This window comes from Mustela putorius, unplaced genomic scaffold (assembly GCF_011764305.1).
Source record: "Mustela putorius furo isolate JIRA1106 unplaced genomic scaffold, ASM1176430v1.1 tig00000083_pilon_pilon_pilon, whole genome shotgun sequence".
In the NCBI taxonomy this organism is placed as follows: domain Eukaryota; kingdom Metazoa; phylum Chordata; class Mammalia; order Carnivora; family Mustelidae; genus Mustela; species Mustela putorius.
In genome coordinates this window covers 13,513,059-13,539,213 of record NW_025421273.1, presented here as the reverse complement: position 1 = coordinate 13,539,213, position 26,155 = coordinate 13,513,059, and the positions used below count along the sequence as shown (strand labels likewise).

The window sequence follows — 26,155 nt, the reverse complement described above, 5'->3', positions numbered from 1 at the left end:
ACAGCACCAAGGGACAGCTGTTCTCAAGGGACAGTCTCGGCACCGGATGTTCCCAGGGTGTCAGCAGAGACACAGCCCAGGAAGCCAGGCCCGGCTGTGCAGTAACCCTCTCCTTCTTCCCTGTCTGGCAATCAGAGGACCTCCCATCCCTTGGGCCAGCAGCCATGGTCACAGCGGGCTGACCTCTGGGCTGAGAGCGGAGGTCGCTGCTGCTGGCAGGCCTGGCTATCCCGACTTGTCTTTGAGTGGGCTGGCCATGGGCCTGAGTCCCCCCGGTCACTCTCGGGAAACGGGTCTGGAGGCTTCTCAGGTCCCTTCGGCAGGCTTTTGGGTGGGGATTTGGGGAGGGGTCCCACCGACAAATGTCGGGATCCTGCGGTCACTTCGAGATCAGGGATGCTGCCTGGCTCATCTCCAAGGCCTCGAGTAGCCCAGGGGAGTAGCCTTGGGGGCCTCGAGTAGCCCAGGGGCAGGACCTTGGGAGCTCTATCAGCCACACAAGACAATGGTGCCCCTGCCATTTACCACGACCCGAGTTGTGTACATGACAAAACTGGGCATATCTGTCCTCCGTGAGCTCACCCGTGCCTGTGAACCTATGACCACATGCAACCAAAGGGATGCGGAGCCTGATGGGGCTAAGGAGAGCCTGAGCTGGGAGTCACTCTGGACGACGTGGATTGGGTTCCCTGGGATCTCGGGGTCCTGGTGAGGAGGGCAGGATGCGATCGGGGCACAGGTAGTGACAGAAGGGAGGCCTCCAGACATGGGAACAGAAATGGAAGAGTAGAGGGGCCCCCCTGGAGCCTCCAGAGGGAGCACAGCCCCATCAGGGAGCATATCTGTGGTTCTTTAAGTCACTAAACATGGGGTCACTCAGTACAGCAGCCATAGGGACAAAGGCAGTCACCAGGTCCCTCCTGTGGTCTCCATGCTCTGTGTCCCTGGAGCTGGGAAGATGGCTGCCCCTCCGTCCTTACGTTCACATGGCTCCCCAGCACTGGGCCTGGGGACAGGCCCCATCCTGCACATGCTCAGTGTGAGCATCCTGGGCCCCAGGCAGTGGGGGACCTGGGGACCCAGCCAAGGGGCGGCAACCATGGTCCCAGACAGGGAGGAGCAGGAGGGCAAGGAGAAGGCCGGGTGGGCGCTCTGGGCCCCAATCCGTGTTCTAGAATTTGGGCTAGAGTTCTAGGAATTCAGCCAAACTGGTGATGGGTGTCACCTGTGGGGCCTGGGGAAGAGGATGGGCCTGGCCACCAGACACTGCTGGTGTCCCTTCCCAGGCTGGGGGGCTTCCTGTGCTCCCTGCTTCCTTCTGCACGGTGTGAGAGGGCACTGTGCTCAGGGAAGCAGACACGGGGGTGCATAATCCAGAGTCCCGGGGCCACAGACCTGCCCTAGGGCTCCTTGCCCCTGTACTCCAGCTCCTGCTACTATCTACACCCCGGAGCGGGGATCTCCGGGCCTCTAGCCCTCAGGGGACTCTTCCCCGCCTGCACCCCAGGCCCAAGTCTTGAGCAGCAGCCCCTTTAGGTCTGTGCTCACCAGCCCTAACAAGGGGGCTCTCCAGACTGAGCAGGCCTCCTCTTGGTGGGCATCAAAACTGAACTAAACCGGAGCCCCATGTAGACACTCGGAGGACTCTGAACAAAGCAACTGGCACCACCCAAGAAACAAGGTCACAGGTGAAGGGCAGGGCCAGCCCTGGAGAGGAGAGCCCCAGCGGGGAGGTCCCCACCTTTGGGCCAGATCTGGAGTCCACAGAAAGGGTTGAACAATGGCATGATGGTGCCACAGATGAGGGCAGGCCTGGGACCCACAAGAGGAAGTGCCTCTCCTCCACGGAGCCCTCCTGCCCTGGCCCCAGGGGCACCCTGTGCTCGGGTCCCCATGACTGTCACATAACATGAACGTGTGCCCCCCCCACACCCCTCTGCCCAGAGCATATGGGGGCAGGGCTCCATCACCTCTGGGCCCCAGGCCAGGAGAAGGGCCTGGTACAGCCAGACACTTGGTGATGTCATGTTGAATGACTGAGGCTACCTGCGAGGGAGGCACGGGAAGCTTTCAAACCCACTGGAAGCAATTTCTAAGGGAAAGGGGAGAACATCCCTCTGCTGGTTTCCTTCAGCGAAGACTTACTGAGAGTTTGCCAGATGGGCTTGGGGCTCTCCCATTCTGTGGGGGCCCATACGGAGAGGGTCTCTTCCACCAGCCAGCATCCCCTCAACCTTGCACTTGGTGCCCGTGTATGGACTGTCTGGGGACTACTTGGAGACCCGCTCATGTCCTTGCTGTCCCCAAACTTTTGTGGCCCTCATGCCCTCTAGACCCACGGAGAGGTGGGCGGGCTAGGACAGGGAGGCCCTGAGATACCCTTGCCTTGGCCCGCACCTTCCTCAGCACCCCAGGGCCTCATGCCACCTGGCCCATGGCACGGTGCGACCGGCCAGCAAGCCGTCAGGTGCAGGTGACCACATACGGGCGCCGAAGAAAGCACAGGAGAAAATTGTAAATTCCACCAACCTTGTTTTTGTCTTCAGTTCTGGCTGCTTGTCGGCACGCTGGGTGCCAGATGGAGGAGCCTGCGGACAGATCCCCGAGAGGGAGGGCTCAGTGTCACTTCCCACGATGCAGGGGCCGTGCAGGGAGTCAGCAGCGGGGGGCCGGCTGGAGTGCTGGAGTGGGTGCTGGGCCTGGGGCAAGCAGACCGCCGCCCGGCCCCAGGGGCTCAATGGCCCCGGTGTGGGGGGGCGGGGGTGTACAATGAACTGGAAGCACATCACTGTGAGCTATCTGCCCAGCGGGGGCATCCGGGGTGCCCAGTGGCCTCTCGGTAGAGGGGTGTCAAGTGCGTTCTCGTTCAAAGGGGCAGGGGGAGAGAGGATGGGCTGCCCATGAATGTGGGGGCAGCAGCCAGGCCCAACCACGGGCATGGATGGGGCTGGGACTGGAGCTGGGGATGGGAACCAGCCTTAGGAATGAGGGCTTGGCGGGGCGGGGGGGGAGGACGCGAGAGCTCTTGGCTGGGAGGCAGGAGGGGGAACCCTGGTGGGGAAACCAGGGTGTGGGGTGAAGAGCAGCACCGGGGGCTGCTGGGGACCAGTCATGAGGCTCCGGCATTGGGCCCATCCGTCTCCCTGACTCTCTGGGTCCTGAGCCCTATCCTGCCTCAGTTCGCTCAGCAGCCAGCACGGCCCCAGCACCCACACTGACACCCAGCTCCATCAAGTTAACGGGAACACCACGCCTCTCCTTTCCCCAGTTCAAACTCAAGTTCTCCAGGCGTTGGATTTTTCCCACCTGCCAACAGGGCTGATAACATTCCTCGCTCATCGGGCCCTCAGGAGAATTCGGGGCGGTTCATCTGGGGTAAGGACATAGCAGAACGGGCCTGCGGAACCGTGCCTTATGGGTTCGCTGTCTCGCCGCACTATGTCTGGTGCTGGCGGGCTCGGTGCACATCAGCCCTCCCTGCGCCCCGTCCTTCAGGGCCCAGAGCACCTGCTCTCCCACTGGGGCCTCCCTGGGATCCCAGCCTGGCCCCATTGCCTCCATGGCTCTGTGTCTAGGTTCATGCCCCATCAAAAAGGGGGCTGAGTCTGCTCTACGCCTGCACCCTCCACCCCAAACAAGCCACACGGCGCCTGGCTCATGAGAGGCACTGGAGACTGTGAAAAGAGCAGCATCCTATTTCTTGCTTGCAAATCCTTCCCAGGAGGGGAACCTTTTATTGCCCCCATGTGGCAAAACATCTGCATCTCCTGGAGAGCCCGGAGAGACCACGATTGAGGGGTGTGTGTGTGCGTAAAAACTTTCCTCTTGACAACTATGATTACCAAAGGAATAGGTAAGTCATTGATATTCCTTCTTAAAAATTAAAGACACCCAACAAAGTATAAATCAAAAAATTAAAACCACCTATAACCTCCTAGCCACTCGATTTGGGCCGCTTTCCAGCGTTTTTTTCAGAGAACATGGATAATGTATAAACATTGTTTTCTGTCCTACGATTTTTGTTTCAAGTGTCTGAAAGGTTTCCCCCACAGAAGTAAATATGAGAAGCACAAAAGGGAGGGCGGTGGGACATCCCAGCACATGGAGAGGGGAGGGTTTATCTGTTCCTTGCCAGCTGGTTGTGGCGTTTTATTTCTAAAGTCACATTGGAGATGGGGGGTTCCGTGGCACGCAAGTCCCAGCACACCCCTCCCGTTCACTCAAAGACTTCCTGGAAATGGAGTTGTGTGGGCATTAAGGTTCTTGATCCATTCTGGCATTTTCCCAATTTGTGTTACACCAGCCAGGTAAAAGACCCATTTCCTTGATTCCTCACACTGGGGCTGTGACCCTCCTTTTAATCCTTGTCAGCCCAGTGGGGAAAAGCAGCATCTCATTATTCTTTTCATCTGGGTCTCCCTAATCATTACTGAGCATCCACAGCCCATCCCCTATATTTCCTGGAAAGGTGTGTCCCAGGATTGGTGGTGCTGGTGGTTATGGGGCAGGGGCTGGCTGCCCTGTTGTCCTCGAAGGCCATGAGGCTCACTAGGTCCCCTGCTTTGCAGAGCTTTGACTGTATGGATTCACCTGTCGACACATTCATGGAGCACCAGTATCCAGGTGGACCAGGCACAGGTTCCCTGGGTGAAGAGGCCCCAGCTGGTGCTCCACAGTGTGGGGTTGAAACCTCTGACCTGGGTCCACCCCCTTGTCACACCAACTGGGAAACTTGAGGTTGCGAGAGGGGAAGGGACTGGCTTCCACATCCCACACAAAGTCACGGCAGGACCCGCCGTCCAGAGCCATGAAGAGCATCTTTATTCCCGGAGACTGGGTCCCCCTTGATGGCGAGCTTCTGTCTTTGTGCTACGGTACCAGCGCCATTGTGCTGGGTGTCAGGAAGGCCTGAAAGCACTATTTACAGTGGGGACGATGCTGGCAGGGGGCCCCCTCCTTCCCAGACATCCCAGCAGCAACAGGAGGGGTGCAAAGGACCCCTTTCATGGGCTCTCAAGCAGAGACTCAAGGAACAAGAGGGGACACCGGGGACGAGGCCGGCCTAGCTGACGTCACCTCACGAGGTTGGGCTCAGAAAGGCAGGCCTGTGTGATACACAGCTCCAAGATGACCGGCCCCTGAGGTCATGAAACAGCCCATATGGGTCTCTCCCATCAGCCCAGCCCTGCTCAGCCTGCCTCTGGGACCACTGGACACAGACGGGTCATTGAATAGAAACAGTGGCTGAAGACGTGAGGTCTCCATATCCAACCCATCGTCTTAGGGAGGGGCCAAGCAGTCCTGGGTCCCTCTCCATGTCCTGGCCATCATCAGCTCATGGCTCTGCCTCCCGCATGCTGCCACTGGGCTGGGTGGGGGGACCTCCCACCTAGTGAGTTGACACAGGCCACCCACCTGTTCCCACCTGGCACACAGTAAGGGCCCAGGGCTATTCCTGTCTTGCCCTAGGGGACTGGGTGGGGCGATTTTGTCCTTACCTTGAAGATACATCTCCTCGCCTTCTGCAAACATCCGGCCGCACCGGACGCATAGCGCACACAGCGGGTGGTAGTGTTTCTCTCCTGCCTGTGTAGACAATAAAACACAAGTGTTTCTGCTAAAACTAAAGGGGCCATAGAAGCAGCCACACTTGGCTGGTGGGCACAGTGTGCCCACATGTGGGGTTCTCAGGGTGTGCTGAGTGTACGCTATGTTCCATACCCATCAGGGGGTTCAGGATGGCGCCCAAGAAAGCCTGGGTCCACCAGGTGTGGAAGCAGGCCACATGCACCAGGGCCACCTGTACCGGGGCCACGTCTGGGAGGAGAGACCCAGCTGCACTGTCCAATCTGCTGGGGAGCAGGGGTGTCACCCAGGCTCTCCAGCTCAGTGGTTGATGGCTCTACCTCCCTCACAGGGCAGGGGGCCAGATCCTGTCCGTCTCTGTACCCGGAGGTGGGGAAGGGGCTCAGCAAGGGAGAGCAGAGGGGAGGCCGAAGCTAACGTGATCTCCCCAGGTGGAGGTACTGGAGGGGTGGGCTGTCTTAGGCATCTGCATGTGGCTCAAATTTCTCCATTCGCATTTACGGTTTTTATAATCCCTAGCGTCCATGAAATTAGGTGCAAAGAATATCACGTGAATTAGTTACATAGGCTGGCGTAGTGTAATTCTAGACGGCACAGATGAACTGCCCCACACTATCGTCTTGGACACCCCTCCATGGCAATATTGGTAGCCTTGGGCTCAGGTGGGCGGCAGCCGGCTGTTGGCCATGGTGCTGACACCACCTTTCACTCTCCCTGACATGGGATCACTTCCAGAATGATCACTTCCGGAATGTGGGTTAGTAATACCCCTTCCCCACATGAGCACGTGATGGGGTAAAATGCGTACATGCACCCCACACTCCTCCCCTCACCACTGAGCCATCGGTGACCACCTGCCCAAAGGTGACCCCTGCGAAGGAGAGGAGAGGCCCTGAACATGCCCTCTCCCGTGGGATGCACCCTGTGGCACGGCCCACCAATGCTTCCGGGTGAAGGGATTCTTGCTGGGGAGCGCAAAGACACTGCAGCCTCAGTCCTCCTGCCTGCTCTGGGGCCTCCTTCCCTTCCCTCTGCTGGGAGCGTCTGACCGTGCTCCACCTGCCCGGGGCCCTCCATGTTCATTGCAGCTCAAAGGCCGCCACCTCCTGAAAGCCTCCACGGTACACGTCCCTAGTCTGGGTTCCTGCTAGTTTCTTCTTCCCCACTAGACAGGGCGCCCCTCGGGGGCCAGCCCTAGCTGGGGCCACTTCAGGAACCGCTCATTGTGGGATCTCTATGGGCAGCAGGTCAGAGGGCCGTGCTGGCTCAGACGTGATGAGGGTGAAGTGGTCATTTCAGCGATATTAAACATGGCGCCCTCTGACCTGTCCTCAGGCCCACCTCATCCAGGCCCCTTTCTCACTGGTGGGGGACAACCTCCATGACCTTAAATAGTAGGAATTCTGTGAAGGCCACTTGGGGTAGAAAGCATGCCCTGGAGGGCAGACAGACCCTGGCGTCTCCATGGGGTGTCTACACCTGAGTAGGAGGAGAAAGAATACCATGGGGATGGTTTCTAAGACGACAGGTTGAAACTCCAACTGCACGGATGAGAATTAATAAGAGTGGAGATGCAGCCCGAGGCTGCTATGAGGGGCCAGCCCTGCGTCCACAGTCTTCTGCCATCAGGGAAGCCCTTCCACCCAGACCTGGTGAACGCCCCCGGTCCCTCAAAATAACAGCAACTCCACCACCTTTTCCACAGCTCGAGCTGAGGCCCTTTCACACGCTACCTGGTCTTCACCCTCCAGAAGTCCTACGAACTACATTAGTATCATCGTTTTCCACACAGTGCGCAGAGAGGTGGAGGCAGACGGGAAAGGTCACACAGCACAGAGCTGATGGAGCATTCCAGGGGCGTGGCCTTCTGTGGCCTTCCAGCCCCAAGCCAGGCGGTCCTGGCTTCAGGGTGCCGACCTCAGCCTCACATGCTCCCCCACCCAGGCCCTGGACAGTCCTGAGAACCTGAGACCCTCAGGAGGGAGGAAAGAGGCAGACTGGAAGGCACAGATTTTCTTCACACCAAGTGTAGAGCCAGGCCTAGGAGTCTCCTTTACTTAGAGTCAGGGAGGCGGCCGCCCTGGACGGGATCTCGGGGGCTGGGCACATTCTCCTTCTTGATCTGGGTGGATTGATGGCTGAAATTAAGACCTAAAACTATACATCTCTCAGGAGAAAACACAGGGGTACATCCTCACCACCCCGGGTTTGGCGGTGAGTTCTTGGATTACCCACCAAAAGCATGAACAGCACCAACAAGAATAGGTATGTTGTTTCCCCACAAAAATTAAACTAGTGTGCCTCTGAGGACATGGTCGAGAAAGTGCAAAGACAGCCTGAGGAATAGGAGGAAACGTTTGAAATCCTAGACCCAGGAAGGGCTTAGCACTCAGAACATAGACTTATATATCTATTACATATATAAAGAGCTTATAGTTCAATAATGATAGAAAGTGGGCAAAGAACTCGAATAGACATTTATTCCCAAGAAGATATACAAGGGGCCGAGGACCACATACAGGATGCTGGACGTCCCTGCCCCAGATGAAGGGCAAGTCCAAGCTGCCACGAGATGCCACTCCACGCCCATTAGCTTAACTGTAATCAAAGCGAGACCCAAGGGACAGTGCGTGTTGGCGAGGATGTGGGGAGAAGAAGGCCCCGTGCACCTGCTGGGGGGATGTGGGTGTGGCTGCCAACACCTGGAAAGGAGACGCAGAGTTACCACTGGACCCAGCAGCTCCACTCCTGGGTGGGAACAAAACGGAGACAAGAGCCCAGCAACACACAATTCTGCACAACTTGGACGTGAGTTTCCAAGACAGCCATTTTCATGGTGGCTCCAGGGCAAATGGCCCCCAGGTACAAGTGGGGGGAAAAAAAACTGGTTTGGGCACACAGTGGAATATCCTTCAGCCTTAGGAAGGACTGGAGTCCTGGAACTTGTGGCCCTGAGATGTCCTAGGAGGACGTCAGTGTCCTATAAGATGAGACACCAGAGCTCTGTCTCTGCCACATGACGGCTCAGGGAGAAGGTGGCCGTCTGCAGTGCGAGCTGTGGGCCCTCCCCGGGAACTGAAGGGGCCGGACCAGCATTGGGATGGCAGACTTGTGGCCCCCAGCACAGAGAGGAACGCTGTCTGGGGTTTCAGCATGCAGCGCCCGGAATGGCTGCAGCAGCTCCGGTGGACTAAGACCTGCTATAGAGCCCAAAGTCAAAGCACCCTCACTCTTTGGATTCGGCCCCATGGTCACTCCTGTCCTCTCTCCTGGTGGTCACAGTGACCGGATGTTCCACATCATCTGAAGGCTGCTGCAGCCCCTGCCCTTTCAGAGCCTCTCCTCCCCATTCCCGTGCATTACAGGCCTGGAGCGTCAGCACCAGCCTGTGGTCTGTGCAACCACCCAGCCCCCAGCCAGGCAGATGGCCCAGCACCGTGTCAGGTGGGTCTCAAGATGGCTCAGCTTTCTGAAGAATATTAAAAACTCATGAGCTTCTGCAGTGCATGGTTTTAAAAAGATGTCTGTGCCTCTGACAAGTGGCTATCATCTTTAATAAGACGGAACAAGGCTCATTAGGAACGCAGGGAGGCGGGCTCCAGGGGCCTACAGCAAGCGCTGCTCCTCATTCAGGACCAAGTCAGCACAGACCGAATCACGTTCCACCACGGACACGCAGGGCAAGGCCAGCACAGGAGATGTGGGCAGTGTCTCTGGGCTCCAGAAACTCACGGTCCCCCTTCCACGGCCAGCCGTGGGTAGCACAGAGGGACACCCCCGGCACATGGGAGGAAGGCGTCATCCTGGGCCACTTCCACTCCCTAGACAACAGGCTGCGCCCTCCCTCCCCCGCTGCTCTCTGTGTGTTCCCCTGGACACTGGCACCGCAGGAGCCCCCCACCGAGGCCACTAGCCCCCCGGGGGCTGCTCATGTGCCCCCACTGGCCCAAATCAAGGCTTGAGCTTCCTTGTCGAATGGCCAGAACTGAATCCAGATTTGAAAAGACCTCATCACCAGCGTGCGTCCAGATAACAAAATGCAACATGAAGCCAACCGAAGCCTTGGGCAGGAGCGTCTGGCAGCCGCATAGACTTCCCGATCGGCTCCACAACCTAGGGCACCCCCAGGAGCTCCATCCCTCCCCCAGAAGAACAGCCCAGCTCCTCACCACGCAGGGCCCTGCACAGGAATCCCTAGAGCCATCAGCAGCCCCTCCCTCGAGCCCCTATCCTCACCCCTGCCATTGTCCCCATCGCTGACCCCATGTGTTCACTCTTGGCTTGGGGTCTCCGCCGTGTCACAGAGACTGTACCGTGTGCTCATCTGCGTACATGTACACACAATCTAAAACAGTGATTTCTAAATGGTAACACTGCTTAGTCTGGGTGATGGCGTTCATTATGGATGAGCTTTCGGTTTATTTTATGACAAACAGGTGTTCCCTCTGAATATGCTTTTTTTTTTTTTTTTAATAAACACATTCATCAAATTACAAAAAGAGAGGGAGCAGTGGGGCCTTGGGAAGTTGCCTTTGTTTCTGTCCTGAAGAAATGCTTTTGTTTCTTTGGAATATATTTTCTCCCATTGATTTTTATCAATCATACCTACTTAGGAGGGTGAAAAGGAAGCACACCAAAGGAAGACAGGAAAGCAAAAAACCCAGGTCCTGTAGCCCCAGGGGATGGCTTATTTGAAATGAAGAAATATTTAGGGGCTGCCTGCCCTGGGTGGGACCTGCCTGCGAGACATACCCCCCCACACCCCCAACCAGGGCTCCTGGGAATGGGTCAGGTGCAGGCAGGAAGCCCAGTAGCTGCCAGCCGGGGACAGGGGACACAGTGAGTGATCAGAGGGTCTGTGGGGAGGGGGCGGGGGTTAAGAGAGAAGGGAAGACAGGCAGGGGGAGGGAGAGAGGGAGGGAGGAATAAAGAGTGGTCCAGGAGGCACCCTGGGCTTCTCATGGAGACAACGGGCTGCTCCAGGCAGGTGGGGCTCAGACAGCAGCACCTCAAGGGTTAAGGAGGGCAGGGGCTGTCCCCGCCCCCGACACTCCCACCTGTGTGGGGAAGCACTCCAGCTGGCAGAGAACCAGGCAGGGGTGGGGTGAAGGCAAGTATTGAGCAAGGACTCCCCCTCCTCCCCCTCACTCAACACCCCCTTATTAAAGTCAGGGTCCAGTTGGTCTGGTCATACCACTGTCCCTGGCAGACAATCCCATAGCCACCTTTCAGCTCTCCTGTGGGGCGAGCCCACTGCCCCAGGCCCCCACCTCTGCCCCCATACTCTCAGCCTTCCGTCTCAGCAATAGGGCAGGGGCCTACAGCCCCTCCCCCACCAGACCAAGAGGGCTCCCCCGCCTGCACTCCAGCATGGAGCTGGCTCCCGGAGACAGACACCCCGAGACACACAGGCTCAGAGAAGGCACTGGGAAGATGATGCTACAGATTTAGGATAACTAAGGAAGGGGAGGAAGGGCTCCAGCGAGATGCACATTTCACGGGCGGACAGGCCGGCGCTGCTGGCGCCCGGCATCAAGATGGCACTGTGCCCACCTCACACAGACGCAGCAGATTGATGGCTCCTGCTGGCAGGGAAGGGGGCCTGGGCTGCTCTCCTGCTCAGGCTCCGAGGAAAGGAAAGCTCTGAGCAGGACAAGCATCTGGTGGGGGACAAAGCGGGGTGGTGGTGGTGGTGACAGCTGCCTCAGGGGGTCTGACCTGGAGGATCTGTCGCAGCTCCCTGCAAGCCCACCCACCTGCCACCCAGCATGGCTCTGCAGCCTCCCCATCAGCCCTCTGAAGCGCCTGGACAGGCTTCCTACCTGCACGGGGTCCTCGAAACAGAGCCCAATCCAATCGGCCAGCCCCCACGGCCCCTCTCCGGTGCCTGCTCCCTGGGCAGGTCGGCTGGCTGGAACGGGCAGTGTGACCGTGAAGACGGGCACCCTCTGCCTTCAGCCAGACATCTGGGTCTTCCTTCTCTTTCAGATCCTGCCACCTGCTGCCCCCCTCCCCAGAGCCTGCTGCCTGCCCAGCGGGGGCTCCAGCACGCTCTGGGCCAAGTTCAGGTGGTGGCGCGTCGGCGGCAACGGCTCCCCTTCTGCGGAGCCAGGCTCGTCTTTGCCCGCCCGCAGCTGCCGCCTCACAAGGAGGATGCTCAGAGCTTTGCAGAGCCCGCCGACTCAGCCACGCTGGGGAACTCGAAAACAAAAGCATTAATCTTCCCTGGGAGGCCCTACATCCCCCACCACTGATGAAGAGGAAAATCCAGACCTGTTTCTCTCCTGTTCTTCATAATTAAGATGGTCGCTTCCTTAAGCTAAACCTGAGAGCATGTTCGTGGGCACTGAACCCCCCCATTCTATATTTGGTCCAGCATTAAATATCAAGGACATACAGTGCACATGGAGTCACCCACAGAGGGGAGGCCTGCTGATGACCTGGTGACAATAAGGAAGCCGCCAGTCTCCAGAATTTATCACGGGGCCAGCACTGAGCTGGGGACACTTCGGAGAGGATGTCTCATTGAATCCCTGAGCTACTAGAACGTTCTCTCACTCAGCACAGCGCTTGCTGAGGGCAGGCAGCAGAGCTGGGGTCGGGTCTCCAACCCTGCCCCCAGGGTGCAGGGACCAATGCCTGCGAGTGCCTGAAGCTGGCCGGGCTAGGTCCACACACCAGCAGTGCAACAGCTCAGCCCACCTGAGCCTGAAATGCACCCCACTTTCTGCCGTCAGGTAGCACAGTGTGGCACAGTGCTCAAACAACACACAAACTGATGTCTACATTTGGGGAGAGGCTGCAAGCCAGGAGGTGCTCTCACAGGTGCCAGGAGCCCGAGTAGCCCCAGTTCAAGTCTGGCTCTGCCACCTGCTTGGGGAGGCCAATGGCCCAGCACACGTGTGTGGGGGTCTGGAATAGCCTTGTGGGGAATGCCAGTCTGAACGACTGGCAGTGGAGAGATGAGGCCATGTCCCTAATACTTATAGGGCCACGGGTCCCATAAGAAGGTCATAGTTTCCGTCCACATATTCAGAGAATGTGGGTGTCAATATTACATCACCACCCAAGACCATACGTACAAGATGCCCGCCAACCCTTTGCCAACAGCTTCATCTTGTGACCTATACGGGCAGATGAAGCTGCAGACCATGAAGACCCCACCCCTGTGAAGACCCCCACCACGAGGACTCTTCCCCGTGAAGACCCTGCCCCTGTGTAGAACTAACACAGGCGCTGTGGGCTCTGGGGGTGGGACGGGCTGTCAGAAGGACCTGCATCGAGGGATGTAAGGAAGTCACCAAAGCAAGTGAGGACTGAGGTTCCCAGCCACAGACCCAGCTGCAGACACGCAGAGATTCCCAAAGACTACACTCCCGCTGCGGGGGTGGGGGTACCTCACACTGCCAGTAAGAGTGGAAATTAGGGTCATCTTTCTGGAAAGCACTTCCTAACTGTCAAGACTCTTCACAGGGTCCCAGTTGTTGACTGAGTGCCTGCATTTCGATGAAGAAATCTTAAGAAAAACTAGAAATGCAAAAAAAAAAAAAAAAAAAAAGATGTTCGTCACTGTGCTGTTTATCGTAGTAAAAAACTAGAGAGCTGGGCTACGTCTGATGATAAACAATCAGCTTACTACATTCTAAAATAGTCCTGTGATGGAATCTAATGCCAGATGGACCCACGCCGACCCCTGGGAGCACCCTGGACACCCCACCCTGTGAGCTAGCCCGGCACAGAGGCCCGCACACTCTCCCTGTTCATGTGCCCTGTGCAGAAGACGGAAGCCCGTGGAGATAGCAGGGAGACCCATGGGGCTGGGGTCGGAGCTGGGACAGTGGCAGTCAGGGGATTGGGTTCTTGTTGAGGTGATGGAAACATCCCCAAAAGGAGATTCGCCGAGCACGCGTCTACGTGGATACCGACCGCCGGCGCGCGATATGCACTGAACGGTGCGGTCTACGAGCTACGTTCCCATGCAGCTGTTTAACAGAAAGACCCACGGTACCCAAAACCCAACAGAAACAAAAATATGGGGACCTGCTACTTAGGAAATGCAACTTGGACAGACTCAGAATATAATGTTGTATCAACAGTTTGGTCTCAACCAGAATTACACGGAGACAGGAAAAACTGGAAGGAAACCAGCCAAAGAGCTACCTGTGCCTGCGTTATCCGTGCTCTGCCCCCAACGTGTGCTGTGCACACTCTCCGCGGTCCATGAGCATGTGGTCACACCCACCCTGAGGCCCCTTGCGCTATGCACTGGCCTGAGGGGGTTCCCTTCCTGGGAATGAGGGGAGATACGGCCCTACCCTGTGGATGGGTCAGACACCCCCTTCCCTTTCCCCTTCCCACTTGGAAGGGAGTGAGAGGGAAAGTGGGTGGGGGTTGAGGCCCTACGACAAGTCTGTCCCTGCGGTTCAGAGGGACATCAAATGTAATTTCGAGACAAACAGCTCAGCGCTCAGTGTGCAATTCCGCCGTGGCTCTGGGGATGTTGAATATGTGCCAGGCACCAGCTGTGGGGGCAGGTGGGGCAGGAGCCCTTGGGGACTCTTAAGGGGTACCCCCATGCGTCCCACTGTCCCCAACCTCCAGCCTCAGCAGCAGCTCCACACTATTTAAAATGCCAGTGTGACCCGGGCATTCTGAGGCTCAGAAGTCTTTGTCGGGGATTGTGGTGGGCGCCCCACAGCCTTGTCCCCCCACCTATCCTCCCACTCCCAGAGCCCCATCTGTGACCTGGTGGGAAAGGGTCCCTAGCACCCCAGCGGGCTCAGTGCACCTTCCTCATTCCTCAGGTCCTCTGTGACCTGTGCCTTCTCTGGGAACATGGGCAGGGGGCAGGCCCCAGCACAGAGCCAACGGGGGCTGAAGAATGGGGAGAGGGACAGGCTGGGTGTGACAAGCAGGTAGGTGGGGTATGGTCATCTCATGGGGTTTATCTTACTGAACAACTGTACCAAAGTGCACGCTGCGTGTATTTTTCATAGAGACAGAACCTGGAAACTCCCACCAGGATCAAAAGATGATCTGTCGGCATCTCCCGGAAAGCCTGCCTACCCCATGACCACTGTATGACTGGGGCTGCCAGGTGACCACTCAGGGTCTCCTGTGGGCACGTGGTCTTGCCTTCTGGGCTCACTTCCACTCCTCCAGGCCTCAGATCCCCATCTAGACATGGGACAGCTGGACCCAAGCTCTCAAGCCCCCACCTCTCCAACTCCATCCGCTTTGCAAAGGGCCTGGGAGAGACAGCATCCAGGGAAGGCTTCCTGGAGGAGCTGGCCATCACGGAGCAAGGCCTTGTAAGGCTGAGGAAGCTGCCCCCTGGCAGAGCTGGGAGGATGGGGGAGGCAAAGTCTCAGGGGCACAAATTCTTGCACAAACACACATGAACAGCAGACACCATGAGAGGCAGGGGAGCAGGGCATGCCTTGGAGAGGGCACCCAGAGACCCACTCACCTCCAGCACATGCCCTGTGATGTACTTCTCACAGCCGTCACAGCGGATGCCAAACTTGGTGTGATAGTCAGCCTCGCAGTAGGGCAGCCCGTCCCTGCAATGAGACAGGCTGTCAGGGTTCGTAGGGGGCTCGCCCGGGGGCCCTGTTGGCTGAGTGAGGGCGGATGGCTGCCTCGAGAGGCTCAGCTGTGGGGATAAGGGCTGCATCTGGGAAACCGTACATAGGCCATCTCTCCCCAACCACGGGGCTCTTCCTTCCTTTACTCGGGGCCACGTTGGGCATGTGGGTGGGAAATGGCCTATTTACTCTCCAGGGGATGCTGAGTAAAGAGATTCCCTCCGAAGGGGGTCCAGGGCGCCTTCCAAAATCATGAGCCACTAAGCCTGTGTGACAAAGGTTCCCAAGCCAGGGACCACGTTTGAGGAGGACGCAATGTCACATGGCATACATGGTAGGTGGGACAGCACCTCTCTGTCCCCTGGGTGAGGCAGCAGAGGCGTCCAGCCATGTGGGAGGGGTCAGGAGGGCCACGGGTGACCTGTCCACTCTGCACGTGTATTTATGGCGTGCCCACCATGTTTGTGGCATAGGGAAGTGGTGACAGGTGACACACGGTTTTGGGAGCCACTCCAAGGATGTGGGCAGCCTGGGGCTACTCACTTCAATGCTGAGCCTCCCCTGAAGGCACAGTGAGGAGGCAGCCGGTTTTCCCGGCTGCCAGTGGGAAGGTAGTGCGGGCATACAACCAGGCACAGCACCTAGCATGTGGCGGGAGCTGATTTGAAAGTGACTGGAATTAATTATTACAACAGAAAATGGCAGGAGGCTTTGTGGCGGCCAAGGGAAGGCCCAGAGGTGGGGACAAGGTTCCTGGCTTGGTGGCTGTGCTCCATGCGGGAGGTGCTGGTGGGCAGTGGCGACATGAACAGGCTCACACGCGACCACGCCCCTGCTCCGTGCCCTGGGCAAGTCGCGTAACCTCTCTCAGCCTCGCCTTCCCCAACCATAAAACGGAAGAAATGACAGTAAGTTCTAAAGACGAGAAGGTGTGGCCAGTGCCTAGCACACGGCAGGCACCTGCCAGTTGGTGGCCAAGGCCTCTGTCATTATTAACCAGGCCTACCCCCTCACCCCTGGCCAGGCTGGGCCCGGCTCAGCAGGAGTTGGGTGTGGAGGTCATTGGCAGGCAGGGGCACTGCTGCCTGCACACATCTCCCCTCCCCCGAACTGAGGAAGTTGCCCCGTTACTCCAGGTTGGGTTTTTTATTTTTATGCAGCTGCCAACACAAGGGAAGAGTTCTTGACTTTTGGGAAACCAGAGCTAAGACCCCCTCTGGACATTCTGTAGTACATAGGACAGGAAGGCTTTCTGGAGGAGGTGGCCTGTGAAGGAAGGGCAGTGGGGGGTTATGAGTCCCTGGGGCTGCGGTGGCTGCAGGGTAAGTCTCTGACCAGAGAGGAGGAAGCCCTTCCGTCCAGGCGAGGAAGAGATAAATTGAGCCCTCGGGATCTTCTTTCAAATGCCACTGACCTCAGGGGCCCTGTTATCCCCACCATGGGTGTGTGTGCCCCAAACCCAGAAGGCTCAATGATAATATCTCCATAGCAACACCAACGCACCTCCCTGTCAATTCCAGGACCGCTCTGGAGGCTGCTGAGTGACAGGCAAGCCGTGTGGGTGAGCTACCTCGGTAGCGAGCACCCTGGGGGCTGGGCACGTTTATTTTATTTTATTTTAAAGTGCTCTGTCTCCTGGGGCTGCCTTCATGGGAGTCACTCCCTCCTTTCCTTCACTATGACAGAGGAGAGGCCAGTACCTTCCCCCGCCTGATCCAGCCCGGACAGAGGCTCATCTTGGCTTGGGGAATCTAACTGAGAATGTTTTGTTTTGAGATGAGTATGGACCCCACCCGGGGTTGTAGGACAGCAGACAGAGAGACCCCCCCAATACTGTCACCCCGTTTCCCCCGTGAGTGGCCTCCTGTACAGGGAGGGTACAAGAGCAGCCAGGAGATGGAGGGGGCACACCGGTGACCTGATCTGGACGCCCAGTGACATGTACTCATGCTGTACTGTGTCTGTGTGTGAGTGTGTGTATGTGTGTGAATGTACATGTGTGCATGCATATGTGCATGCATGTGTACCTGTGTGTGGATGTGTGCATGCATGTGTGAATGTATGTATGCACCCATGTGTGCATATGTATGAATGTGTGTGCATGCATATGTGTATGCACATGTGTGCATGCATGAGTGTGTGCGTGGATGTGTGTACACATGTATGTGCATGTGAGCATGTGCATGCATCCGTGGATGTGTGTGTGCACACACATATGTGAATGTGTGTCTGTGCATGTGTGTGTGAATGCGTGTGCATGTGCACTTTGTGCATGCATGTGCGGATGAATGTGTACATGCAGGTGTGTGCATGTGCACGCATGTGAGTGAATGCATGTCCGCACATATGTGTGCATGTATGCATGTGTGTGTGAATGTGTGTATATGCATGTGTGTGCATGTATTTGAGCACACACACAGGTTTCATTCTGTGTGGTTCTATCACACAGCCAGTTCCTGGGCCAGTTCTGCTCCCTCTGGCATCGAGAACCCGCAGGCTCTCCCAAATGAGCGGCCCACAGAGCCCCCCAACTCGCAGAAAGGAGCCTGCTCTGCACCTTTCAGCTGTCCCCCTAACTCTGGGCCAGAGGGGCTTCCCTTACATAGTCCCCAATGCCAGGGGCTGAAATGGACCCCTTCCTGGCAAACCAGCTGCTTCTGCTCGGGGCTAAGATCTCCCAGAGGCTCCACCTGCACAGCTTTCAGATAAGATGTGCCCTCCAACCCATCACAGCATCCTGTCCACGCGTCTGGGGTCTGGGGATATGGAGTCGGCCAGGAGCAGCAGCCAGATGGCCAGGCACTACAGAAGTCGGAGCTGGGGCTGAGTCCTCCATCAGCTCTGTGACAGCTGTGGTGGCTCAGCCCTCTTCCCCTCACTCCCGCTGCTGGAGTCAGCTGGCCTCCACCGTGCAAGCTACAGGTGACCCAGGCACCTCATGAGGGTGACCCCTGGGACAGGCAAGGGGACGCATTTACAAAGGCAGAGAAGGGGGCACGGTCTCTGTTTCGATCCACAGATTTGGAGCTGGGGTTTTTGCAGACCGCAATGAAAAAGCCAGGCTGCTAGGAAGAGATGCCAGGTAGGGGGACAAACACGTAGGGCCTGACAAAACAGGAGCGACCACAAGAGGGACGTGGGAGGAACCCGCCACTCACTTGCTTATGTACTCTGCGTCCAACTGCTTCCCGCACGTCTCACACTTAAAACAGCCCAAATGCCAGTGTTTCTCCAAAGCCACCAGGGACTGGCCATTTTTTATTTCTGTGCCGCAGCCTCCACAACCTGAAAGAAAAAAAAGAACAGGACACAGACATCATCACCATGGGCCAGAGGCACGTGGGACCAGACCACTGGATCACCAGAGGCAAAAGTGCTTAGAGCCAACCTGTGGGAGGGGACAGAGGGGACAGTCCAGCTGGGTGTGCTGGAGGGACCCTGTGAAATACCAGCCAGTGTGAACATGTAGAAAACCAATCACAAAGTTCACCCCTGCATGCATTGAGCGCTGACTGCATGCAGCCTGGGCCGGGAGCTGACAGAGGCCACGCTGCCTGAGGCTGGGTGCCCACCCCCCACAGCAGGTGTGCCCTCGAACAATAGTGCATTGCAGGGTGGGGGCTGCTTAAAGGGGAGGCAGCAGGTCTGGGGGGCCCCATCTGTCATCTTCGGTTGACAAGGAGAATGTGAACCTAAGTGACCTGACCAACGTGCCGCCCCAAGGAGCTGTGCCCCCTGCCACTCCTTCCCCTGGGCGCTCCCCTGCCAGGATGCCCCTCCCAGGAAGCCCTCCCGGCCCACCCATCTGGACCTCCTTCCGTGGCCATCTGTACCTCATCCCAGACACAAAAAGACTGCCCAGTCTCCCACCCGTGTTCCTGCTCTGAGTCAGCCCAAGTCCGAGCCAGGCCCAAGGAGGGCAGCCTTGGGGATTCCTCCCTTGGCAAACTGCCCTCGGGTAATGCGTGCTTCTCATCTCACGGTCCTCACCTGGGCTGGATCCCCACACCTCCTCTCTGCCTCCCAGTATGCCTGTCCCTGCTCGATGGCTCCTGGGTCCCAGGGCCTCTGGGTCCTGACCAGCTGCCCAGCTGCCTCGAGGCCTTCCAGCTGTGGGCAGCCACACCAGGGCCCCCAGCACTCTTTGGGTCACACTGAACCAAGCAGCCCTATCCTCTGTGGGCCCCCGTTTCCTTGCAGGTAGGGTGGAGCGGTCCCATTAAGTGACAAAAGGCAAAGACCACAAGGTCCACAAGGAGGTGCCTCCCACCAGGACAGAAGGGGACGGGACGCAGGCAGGTGCCTCGCAGGGGCTCCACAGATGCCCTTCGGACCCCTGCTCCTGCCCTGCTTCTCGGCAGACAGGGCATCATTGGCTTTAAGAAGAGAAAATATTTGATGCCCACGAAACTGTTGGTCAAGCTCTGGCTTTCTTAAGTTACCACACTGTTTAAACTCATGTGCAACACCCGACGCTTGGACCTGCACTCTGAGATCCAGGGCCACGAGGGACAAGAGCAGCTTGTTCATCTGGGGACCCTGGGGGCCCAGCATGGGCTGGCAGCTCAACCTTGCCGAGTGGACACACTCGTGAATGAGTGAATGAAAGAATGGGGACCAAGAGAATGTCCTCCCCTCTCAAGCTCAGGAGGCATTCAAACCCTATCCCCAGCCCACTCCTTCCCTCGGTCCCCCAGCAGCACAGGGACAACGCAACTCCGCAACTTGCACATGCCCGTTGTGGATTCGAGCAGTCTAACTTTGAGCGCAGGCTTGCTCTATAAGCTCCAGGTCACTGCCTCGAAACTGAAACCAAGGATGACTGTGCTCCCCAGGGGACCCTTGGAAATGTCTGGAGACACTTCAGATGGCCACAGCTGGAGGGGGCCTACTCCAGGCACCTGGAGGCTGAGGTCAGAGATGCTGCTCAATGTCCTCCAGCAGAAGGGATGGCCCCATGGCGAGAATCATCTGGGCCCAGTCAGCGGCGCCCAAGTCGAGAAACCCAGCTCGGAGCCTTAGCGTGCTTCTCCGGAAACACATAGAGCAGAGGAGCACGCCACCCCGCATCACGCCTCGGGTGGCAGGGGGGCAGGGTGAGCAGCAGTAAGAAATGTGGCCCTTGGAGCCAGGATGCCCTCCCCAGCTGTGTGACCTTGGGCAAGTCATGCACGTCTCTGTGCTCAGCACAGTGGGGATGCAATTGATGGGGGTAGTGAAGATCTAGGCTCGCACACTTGTTACGCGGCTGAGGACAGCTAACAGCTCTAGGCCCACAGGGGTGTCTGACAACCAACTCCATGCACACAGGGCCGAATGCTGGGACTCGTGCTGCTGTTGTCACGATGGGAAGACAATGATGGCCTGATGTCCGTGGTCACCATCTGAGGATGCCTCCGACAGCACACTCTGCCTCCTGCCCCAGAGGCTCTAGGTCAGCGTGTCAGCTGCAGCTGCAGGGGAACGCAGACCGGACACCGGCCTCAGCCCCTCACTCATCCCAGCAACCTCAGGAAGAGTCTCAGAACCACAAGCCCTGACCTCCGAGATAGAGCAATGCGCTCGAAGGACCGTCGTCATGGAAACAGCAATCCTCACTTTCCAAACAAAACTGGAGCTCAGTGTGGCTTTGTAGGGCTTTGTAAATGACAGCACAGGATCTGGTGACGAGTCATCAGCAGAGGGGGTGTCCTCGAGGGAGTGTGTCCCCACTGCTGAGGGCAGAGGTTGTCGGGAAGGCCACCCACTCACCCACACACCCTAGACTAGCTTATCATGGCAACGGCAATGAGCGCCAGCTGTGAACTGAGAGGGTCAAGCCCACTGTCACTCCTGCCCTCCAGGTCAAACTGGGTCGGGAAGCAGGAAGGGCTCCGAGTCGAATCTGAGCTTGACTTCAGAAAGCATGGAGCCCACTGAGGTCTAAAACATGCACATGCTGATACGTTATGAGTGGGACCTGTCATTTCTCTGAAAGCCCCAAACAGTGGAAAAGTGGGAGCAGCTGCTGGGAGAGAGAAAGCGCGTTCAAGTGCACCCCACGCACAGGGGCTCGGAGCTAAACCGGCGACACCCACCCCTGACTGCTGCGCGAGGGTGTGAGGTGTGTGGCTGGAAGGTGGCCAGGAGTGGGTGTTGGCTGCTGGGGGCTGCAGCTCTCCACAAGGCAGGTGCACCCCAATAGCAGTCATGATACCCCACAAGGCATACAGCTCACAGCTTTGCTGCCCTGTCTCCCAGGCAGGAGTGGGCCAGCCAGGGGGTTGGGAAGCCTCTCTCAGGGAAGAAGACACAGAAGCTCCAAGGGCCACAGACCAGATGGTCTCAGAGATAAGGGCTATGGACCCTCGGCCCCGCCCCCTTCCTCCTGACTCTGGAGGGGCCTCGAGGGGCCCCAGCTCCAGTATGACCCCAGCTCTGGGTGTGAATCCATCAATGCCCTGGTTGGGCTGAGCCCCAGCTGTTGAAGCACAGACCCAGGGTGGGTGCAGAACGGGGGGCCAAGCCTAAGAACAGGCCCCAGGGCCCCTTGGCTCAGACAAAGCTGCTTCCCACTCTGGGCCCCCAAGGCCTCACCGCCTGCCCACCCTGCCCCAGACCGCTGCCCACACATACTTCTAATCCTGTGCCCAGTCCCAAGTCCCAGAGAGGGAACACAGCTTGCCTGGGGCAAGCAGGGGTGAATGGGATGGTTCGCCGGGGGCAGCCAGGCCCACAGCTGTCCCTGACATTACGGTGCCAGGCCCTTGGGAGGGCTGCCCTGTGGCAATGAGACCAGCAACCTGTTCAGAGCTGGAGCCTGGAGGAAGAGAAGCAACAAGCCCTCCCGGGGAGGAGACCCTCCTCCAGTGGGGGAGGCGGCCCAGAGCAGCCGCTCCTGTGCAAGCCTCAGAAGGAGGGGTGTGCTTCTCCAGGGATGGAATGGCGTGGGCGTCCAATGCCAAGTGCTTATCCTGTTCCTAAGCAACAGACTCAGGACCAGAGAGCAGAAGAGGGACTCCGAGGGATGCTCAGAGCCCAGGACTCCAGCTGGACTCCTACCTCTATAGCTGCTCCAGGGAAAGGCAGCTTTCACCTTTCACCCCTCTGTGGGGGGCCACAGCACCTCCCCCAGCCCCACAACCTGCAGGCAAACCACACTGCTCAGGCTACTCCCGGCACCCCTCACTCAACTGCCCTCTATGGCTCCTCATTGCCTCTGGGACATGCTTGGGACTCTTGGCCTGGGTCTGCCCTCTGGTTTCCATCTCTGTTTCCTTCTGTTCCCTATCCCCATGCAGCAGCCCCCCTTGTCCACTCACAAGGGTCTGAGGGTGGCCCATGGCACCTCCCATTTTCCCCCTGTTCTATAGAGCCTTCTCTTCAACGCCCACCTACCTGAACCCTTGTGTCAAGTTTCAGAAACAAGGCCACCTCCTTCGAAAGCATCTGTCACAGCAGGGTGAGCCCCCAGGCTTCAGAGTCTGAAGGCCTTGGCTCAGGCCTCAGGGGCACCATTCCCTAGCTGGGTGCCTGGCACTCACCTGCCTCCCCACCAGACTCCGGGCACTTCTGTGCCTGTAGAAGGAGAGGAGGCTTCCTGCATGGCATGGCTGCTCTGGGCACAAAAGGAAGCAGGAACTTGGGAGATTTTGCAAACGTCCATGCAGGAACCAAGAGCTGGTGATGAATGTTTAATACTTTCTAGGCACAAAGGAGGTGCTAAGCTGAAGAGTCTCACTGAACTGAAAGAGGGGACAGGTCACATTATTAGACCATCTGAGGTTCAGGGGAACATTTGTTGTCTGGAAAGGTAAATTTGATATTTTAAAATAAATTTACATTTGGAAAGGGCAGAGCCTTTTAAAACTCTCACCAATTATTGAATCCTGGTTTGGGCATATTTCCCTTTTTACTCTGGCTTCCAGGGAGCTCTGGACAAACTGTTTGAATGAATCTCGCCCCCTTTTTCAATTTTGCTTATTCAAGTTTTTTTTTTTAATTACTATTTCAGATTTCATTATAACAGTATCAATTGTGAAGCAAATTCTCAGAAGTTCAGGCAATCCTGTCCTCCACAGGAAAGTTGTGAACGGAGGACTCTCCTAGCAAGCCCCAAATCCACAGCCTCACCAGCCAGAACTGCTGTTCGCTGGCCTCTCCAGGGGATGAAGGCTTTGCCTCCTTTCACTACTACCAGACCCCTAGGTCAGCCCTGAGCTTCTAGAAGCCTGCAGGTGCAATCTCCTTTGTTGAGAGGCACTCGAACCCAGCACTGGGGCACCACTGTGACCACAGCATACAGGGCGGGCGCTGAAACTTCCTTCCTGTCTGGGAAGCATGGCAGCAGCAGGCCTTGGAGCACCAGGCCCCTTTTCCTGTCCCCACATCCCCCGTGGAAGCCATGGAAGGCGGCTCCTGCCTGCCTCACGTTGTTCTTGCACTGCCCTGCACCCCCAAGGACACTCTAGCCCACATTTGTTCTGTGACAGTCTGCTACTGCTTCCAACAAGCATCTATTGAATACCCATGGCATACAAACCTGGGCCTTGCTCCTGGGGCATGGAGCAGTAAACGCAGGAACTCTCGACCTCAGGTGCCCAGAGTTCAGTGTTCTCCCAATGACTCCCCCAAAGGGTTTCTGAAGGGTCTAGAATTACCTGGAGCTGAATGTGTTTGTGTGTGTGTGTGTGTGCAGAGGAGGACCAGAGGAAGCCAGGAGGCTTCCTGGAGGAGGCAGGCTGGAGGGCACAGACTCCCAGAGACTTCTGTTCCTGGTTCCTTCCCTGTGTCTGTCTATCCGCAGTCACTGTTCACTCCCACTGCTTCTGCTTCGGGTCCAGGTGGTCAGGTCCCTCCCACTTTCCCTTCACCCCAACCCCTCTGCACCCACTTACTCCAGAGGCCCTGGGACAGGTGCGCGCTGCTGCCTGCTGTCTTGGGCAGGGAGCACTTCTGACACATGCATTCCTTCCCGTTGAAGGTCACTCGGTCCCCTGGCGGAAAGGGCAACCTGAAACAAGAGAGCACATGACCAGCCAGGATTACCTCCTGCTCTTCTCCTGGGTGGTGGTGGGGGGGCAAGACTCCCCCCAATATAGCACCACCTGCCCGGGGCCTCATGGAGACAGGCACCTCAGGCTGAGGACACAGGACCTTCCCATCCAGGCACCCCTGCGTTCCTGCCGTGTGAGCCCCGGCTCATACCCAACGCCCTAGCCTTGGTTGGTCCTCTTCTGCCCAAACAGGCTGGATGGCAGGGCCCTGGTGAGGAACAGTGAAGGCCAGCCTGGTGCTTGGCATGTGGCAATGGACCAGGCAGCCTCAACCACCCCCTCCTCCATTCACCCCTGCCTCCTCTGACCACCCATGATGATTTGTTCATATCAGTTCAGCAACAATGGCACCTGCCAGCATTTATTGAGCTCCTACTGTGTGCCAGGTGCCACAAATTATAGTAGCTACCCCACATGCGTGCCTCATGTAATAACTCCAGGACATTTGTCCAAGCTGAAATTTCCTTCATTTTTTTCTCTGCAGGTGAGAAAACTGAAGTTCAGAGAGGGTAGTTAACTTTTCCAAGGACAGACAACTGATGCATGTCAGAAACAGAGTCAAACCTTGACCTGTTCAGGCTCCAAAGCCCCCTGATTTATGTACCCACTTGGACCTCGAAGAAGTCAGTGCCGTGTACAAGCAGGCCTTGTAGACACAAAGGTATCACATATTCTCTCCCTTCTCTATTTAAGTTCGGCATTCTGCTTATCATGAATGTTTTTGCATTAATTTTTAATTTTTTAAAATATCACATTAAAATATCATGTACCTTGATTGCCAATTTTTTTGGGCATCGCTGAAATCCCACATCCAGACTGAGTCCCAGCCCTGGTGCAGGCTGGGTAGAAGAGGCAGAAAGCCACCTTGTGTCCCTGCACCAAGAACGTCCCCCCTGGTGCCTGAGAGGTGGCTGCTCTCCAGCAAGGGAGGGACAGGCCACCTGTAGGCAGGGCTGGAAGATCGATTTCGGTGTCCTACCCGTGTCCATCCTGGCCACCTGCTGCCACTGAGCTCCCAGCTGCCCCGGGGCCACTTTCCTTCCCCAGCAGAGCCTGGCCAGAGAAGAGCTCTGGGGCAGTAGCCTGCAGGATTCTCTGCACCAAGACATGCCCTTTGCTCCGGTTAAACCTTCGGGTCTGCCCTCTGCCTTCTCAGGGCTGGACAATCCCGTGGAGCATCTGGATGCTCAGTAGGTACCTGCTAATGGGTGAATGAGTGAGTGAGTGAATGACTAAAGGCCTCTAGGGGGCCTGACTCAGAGCCCTCTCCTGCCTGGCCTCCCCATGCAGCCTTCCCGGTCACACCAGCCCCAGGCCAGTCCCAAGCCGGCAGTGTCCCTCCCTGCAACAGAGCCTGCCCTAGCCCTCGCCTTGCATGGCTGGTGTTCATCCAGCAGGTGTGTTCTGGGGCCCCAGGGGCCAGTTCCTGCTCTTGCGGACCCACGACACGTACAGGATGAGCTGAATCCCCCTCCCCAGGCTTGGGAGACGATCCCGTAGACCTGGCTCCTCAGGGCCCAAAGCCTTGGCAGCTGTGTCACCTGCCGTCAACATTGTGCCCTGCTGCTCTGTCCTAGAGTGCTGCTGCTGGCTGGGTAGTGTGCTGCTGGCTGGGTGGAATCATGAGGGACAACATGATTCCATTCATTGCTGAAAGGCATCTGGGTTCTTTCCAGTTTGGGGATGTTACAAATAAAACTGATAAGAAGATTTGGTGACAAGTCTGTCCAAGGACATGTGCTTCCACTTCTCTATATTGGGTGTTGGGCTAGAATGAGCATGTGCTCTAAGAGTAAGTTACTTACCCTGTATGGGTCCTGCTTCTCACCTGTAAAGTGGGACTTAAAATACCTATCTCATGGGGTTGTTATCCAATCCTCCCACCCTCCCTTCATCCATCTCTCCTTCCATCCACGCATCCATGTATCATCCATCCATCCACTCTTC

At 57.2% G+C, this 26,155-nt stretch overlaps 1 protein-coding gene across 9 annotated transcripts in view; it reads right to left on the bottom strand.

Moving 5' to 3' along the window:
- ABLIM2 (actin binding LIM protein family member 2) overlaps window positions 1–26,155 on the bottom strand; it is a 135,684-nt gene that overhangs the window by 60,613 nt on the left and 48,916 nt on the right. For all 9 annotated transcript variants that reach the window (XM_045075259.1, XM_045075250.1, XM_045075255.1 and 6 more), the window contains exons 4-8: window positions 24,050–24,165; window positions 18,332–18,458; window positions 15,056–15,149; window positions 5,499–5,586; window positions 2,530–2,588 (exon numbers count right to left, since the gene is read on the bottom strand). In XM_045075259.1, the coding sequence (XP_044931194.1) occupies window positions 2,530–2,588; window positions 5,499–5,586; window positions 15,056–15,149; window positions 18,332–18,458; window positions 24,050–24,165 (484 nt within the window). The remainder of the gene's footprint in view (window positions 1–2,529; window positions 2,589–5,498; window positions 5,587–15,055; window positions 15,150–18,331; window positions 18,459–24,049; window positions 24,166–26,155) is intronic.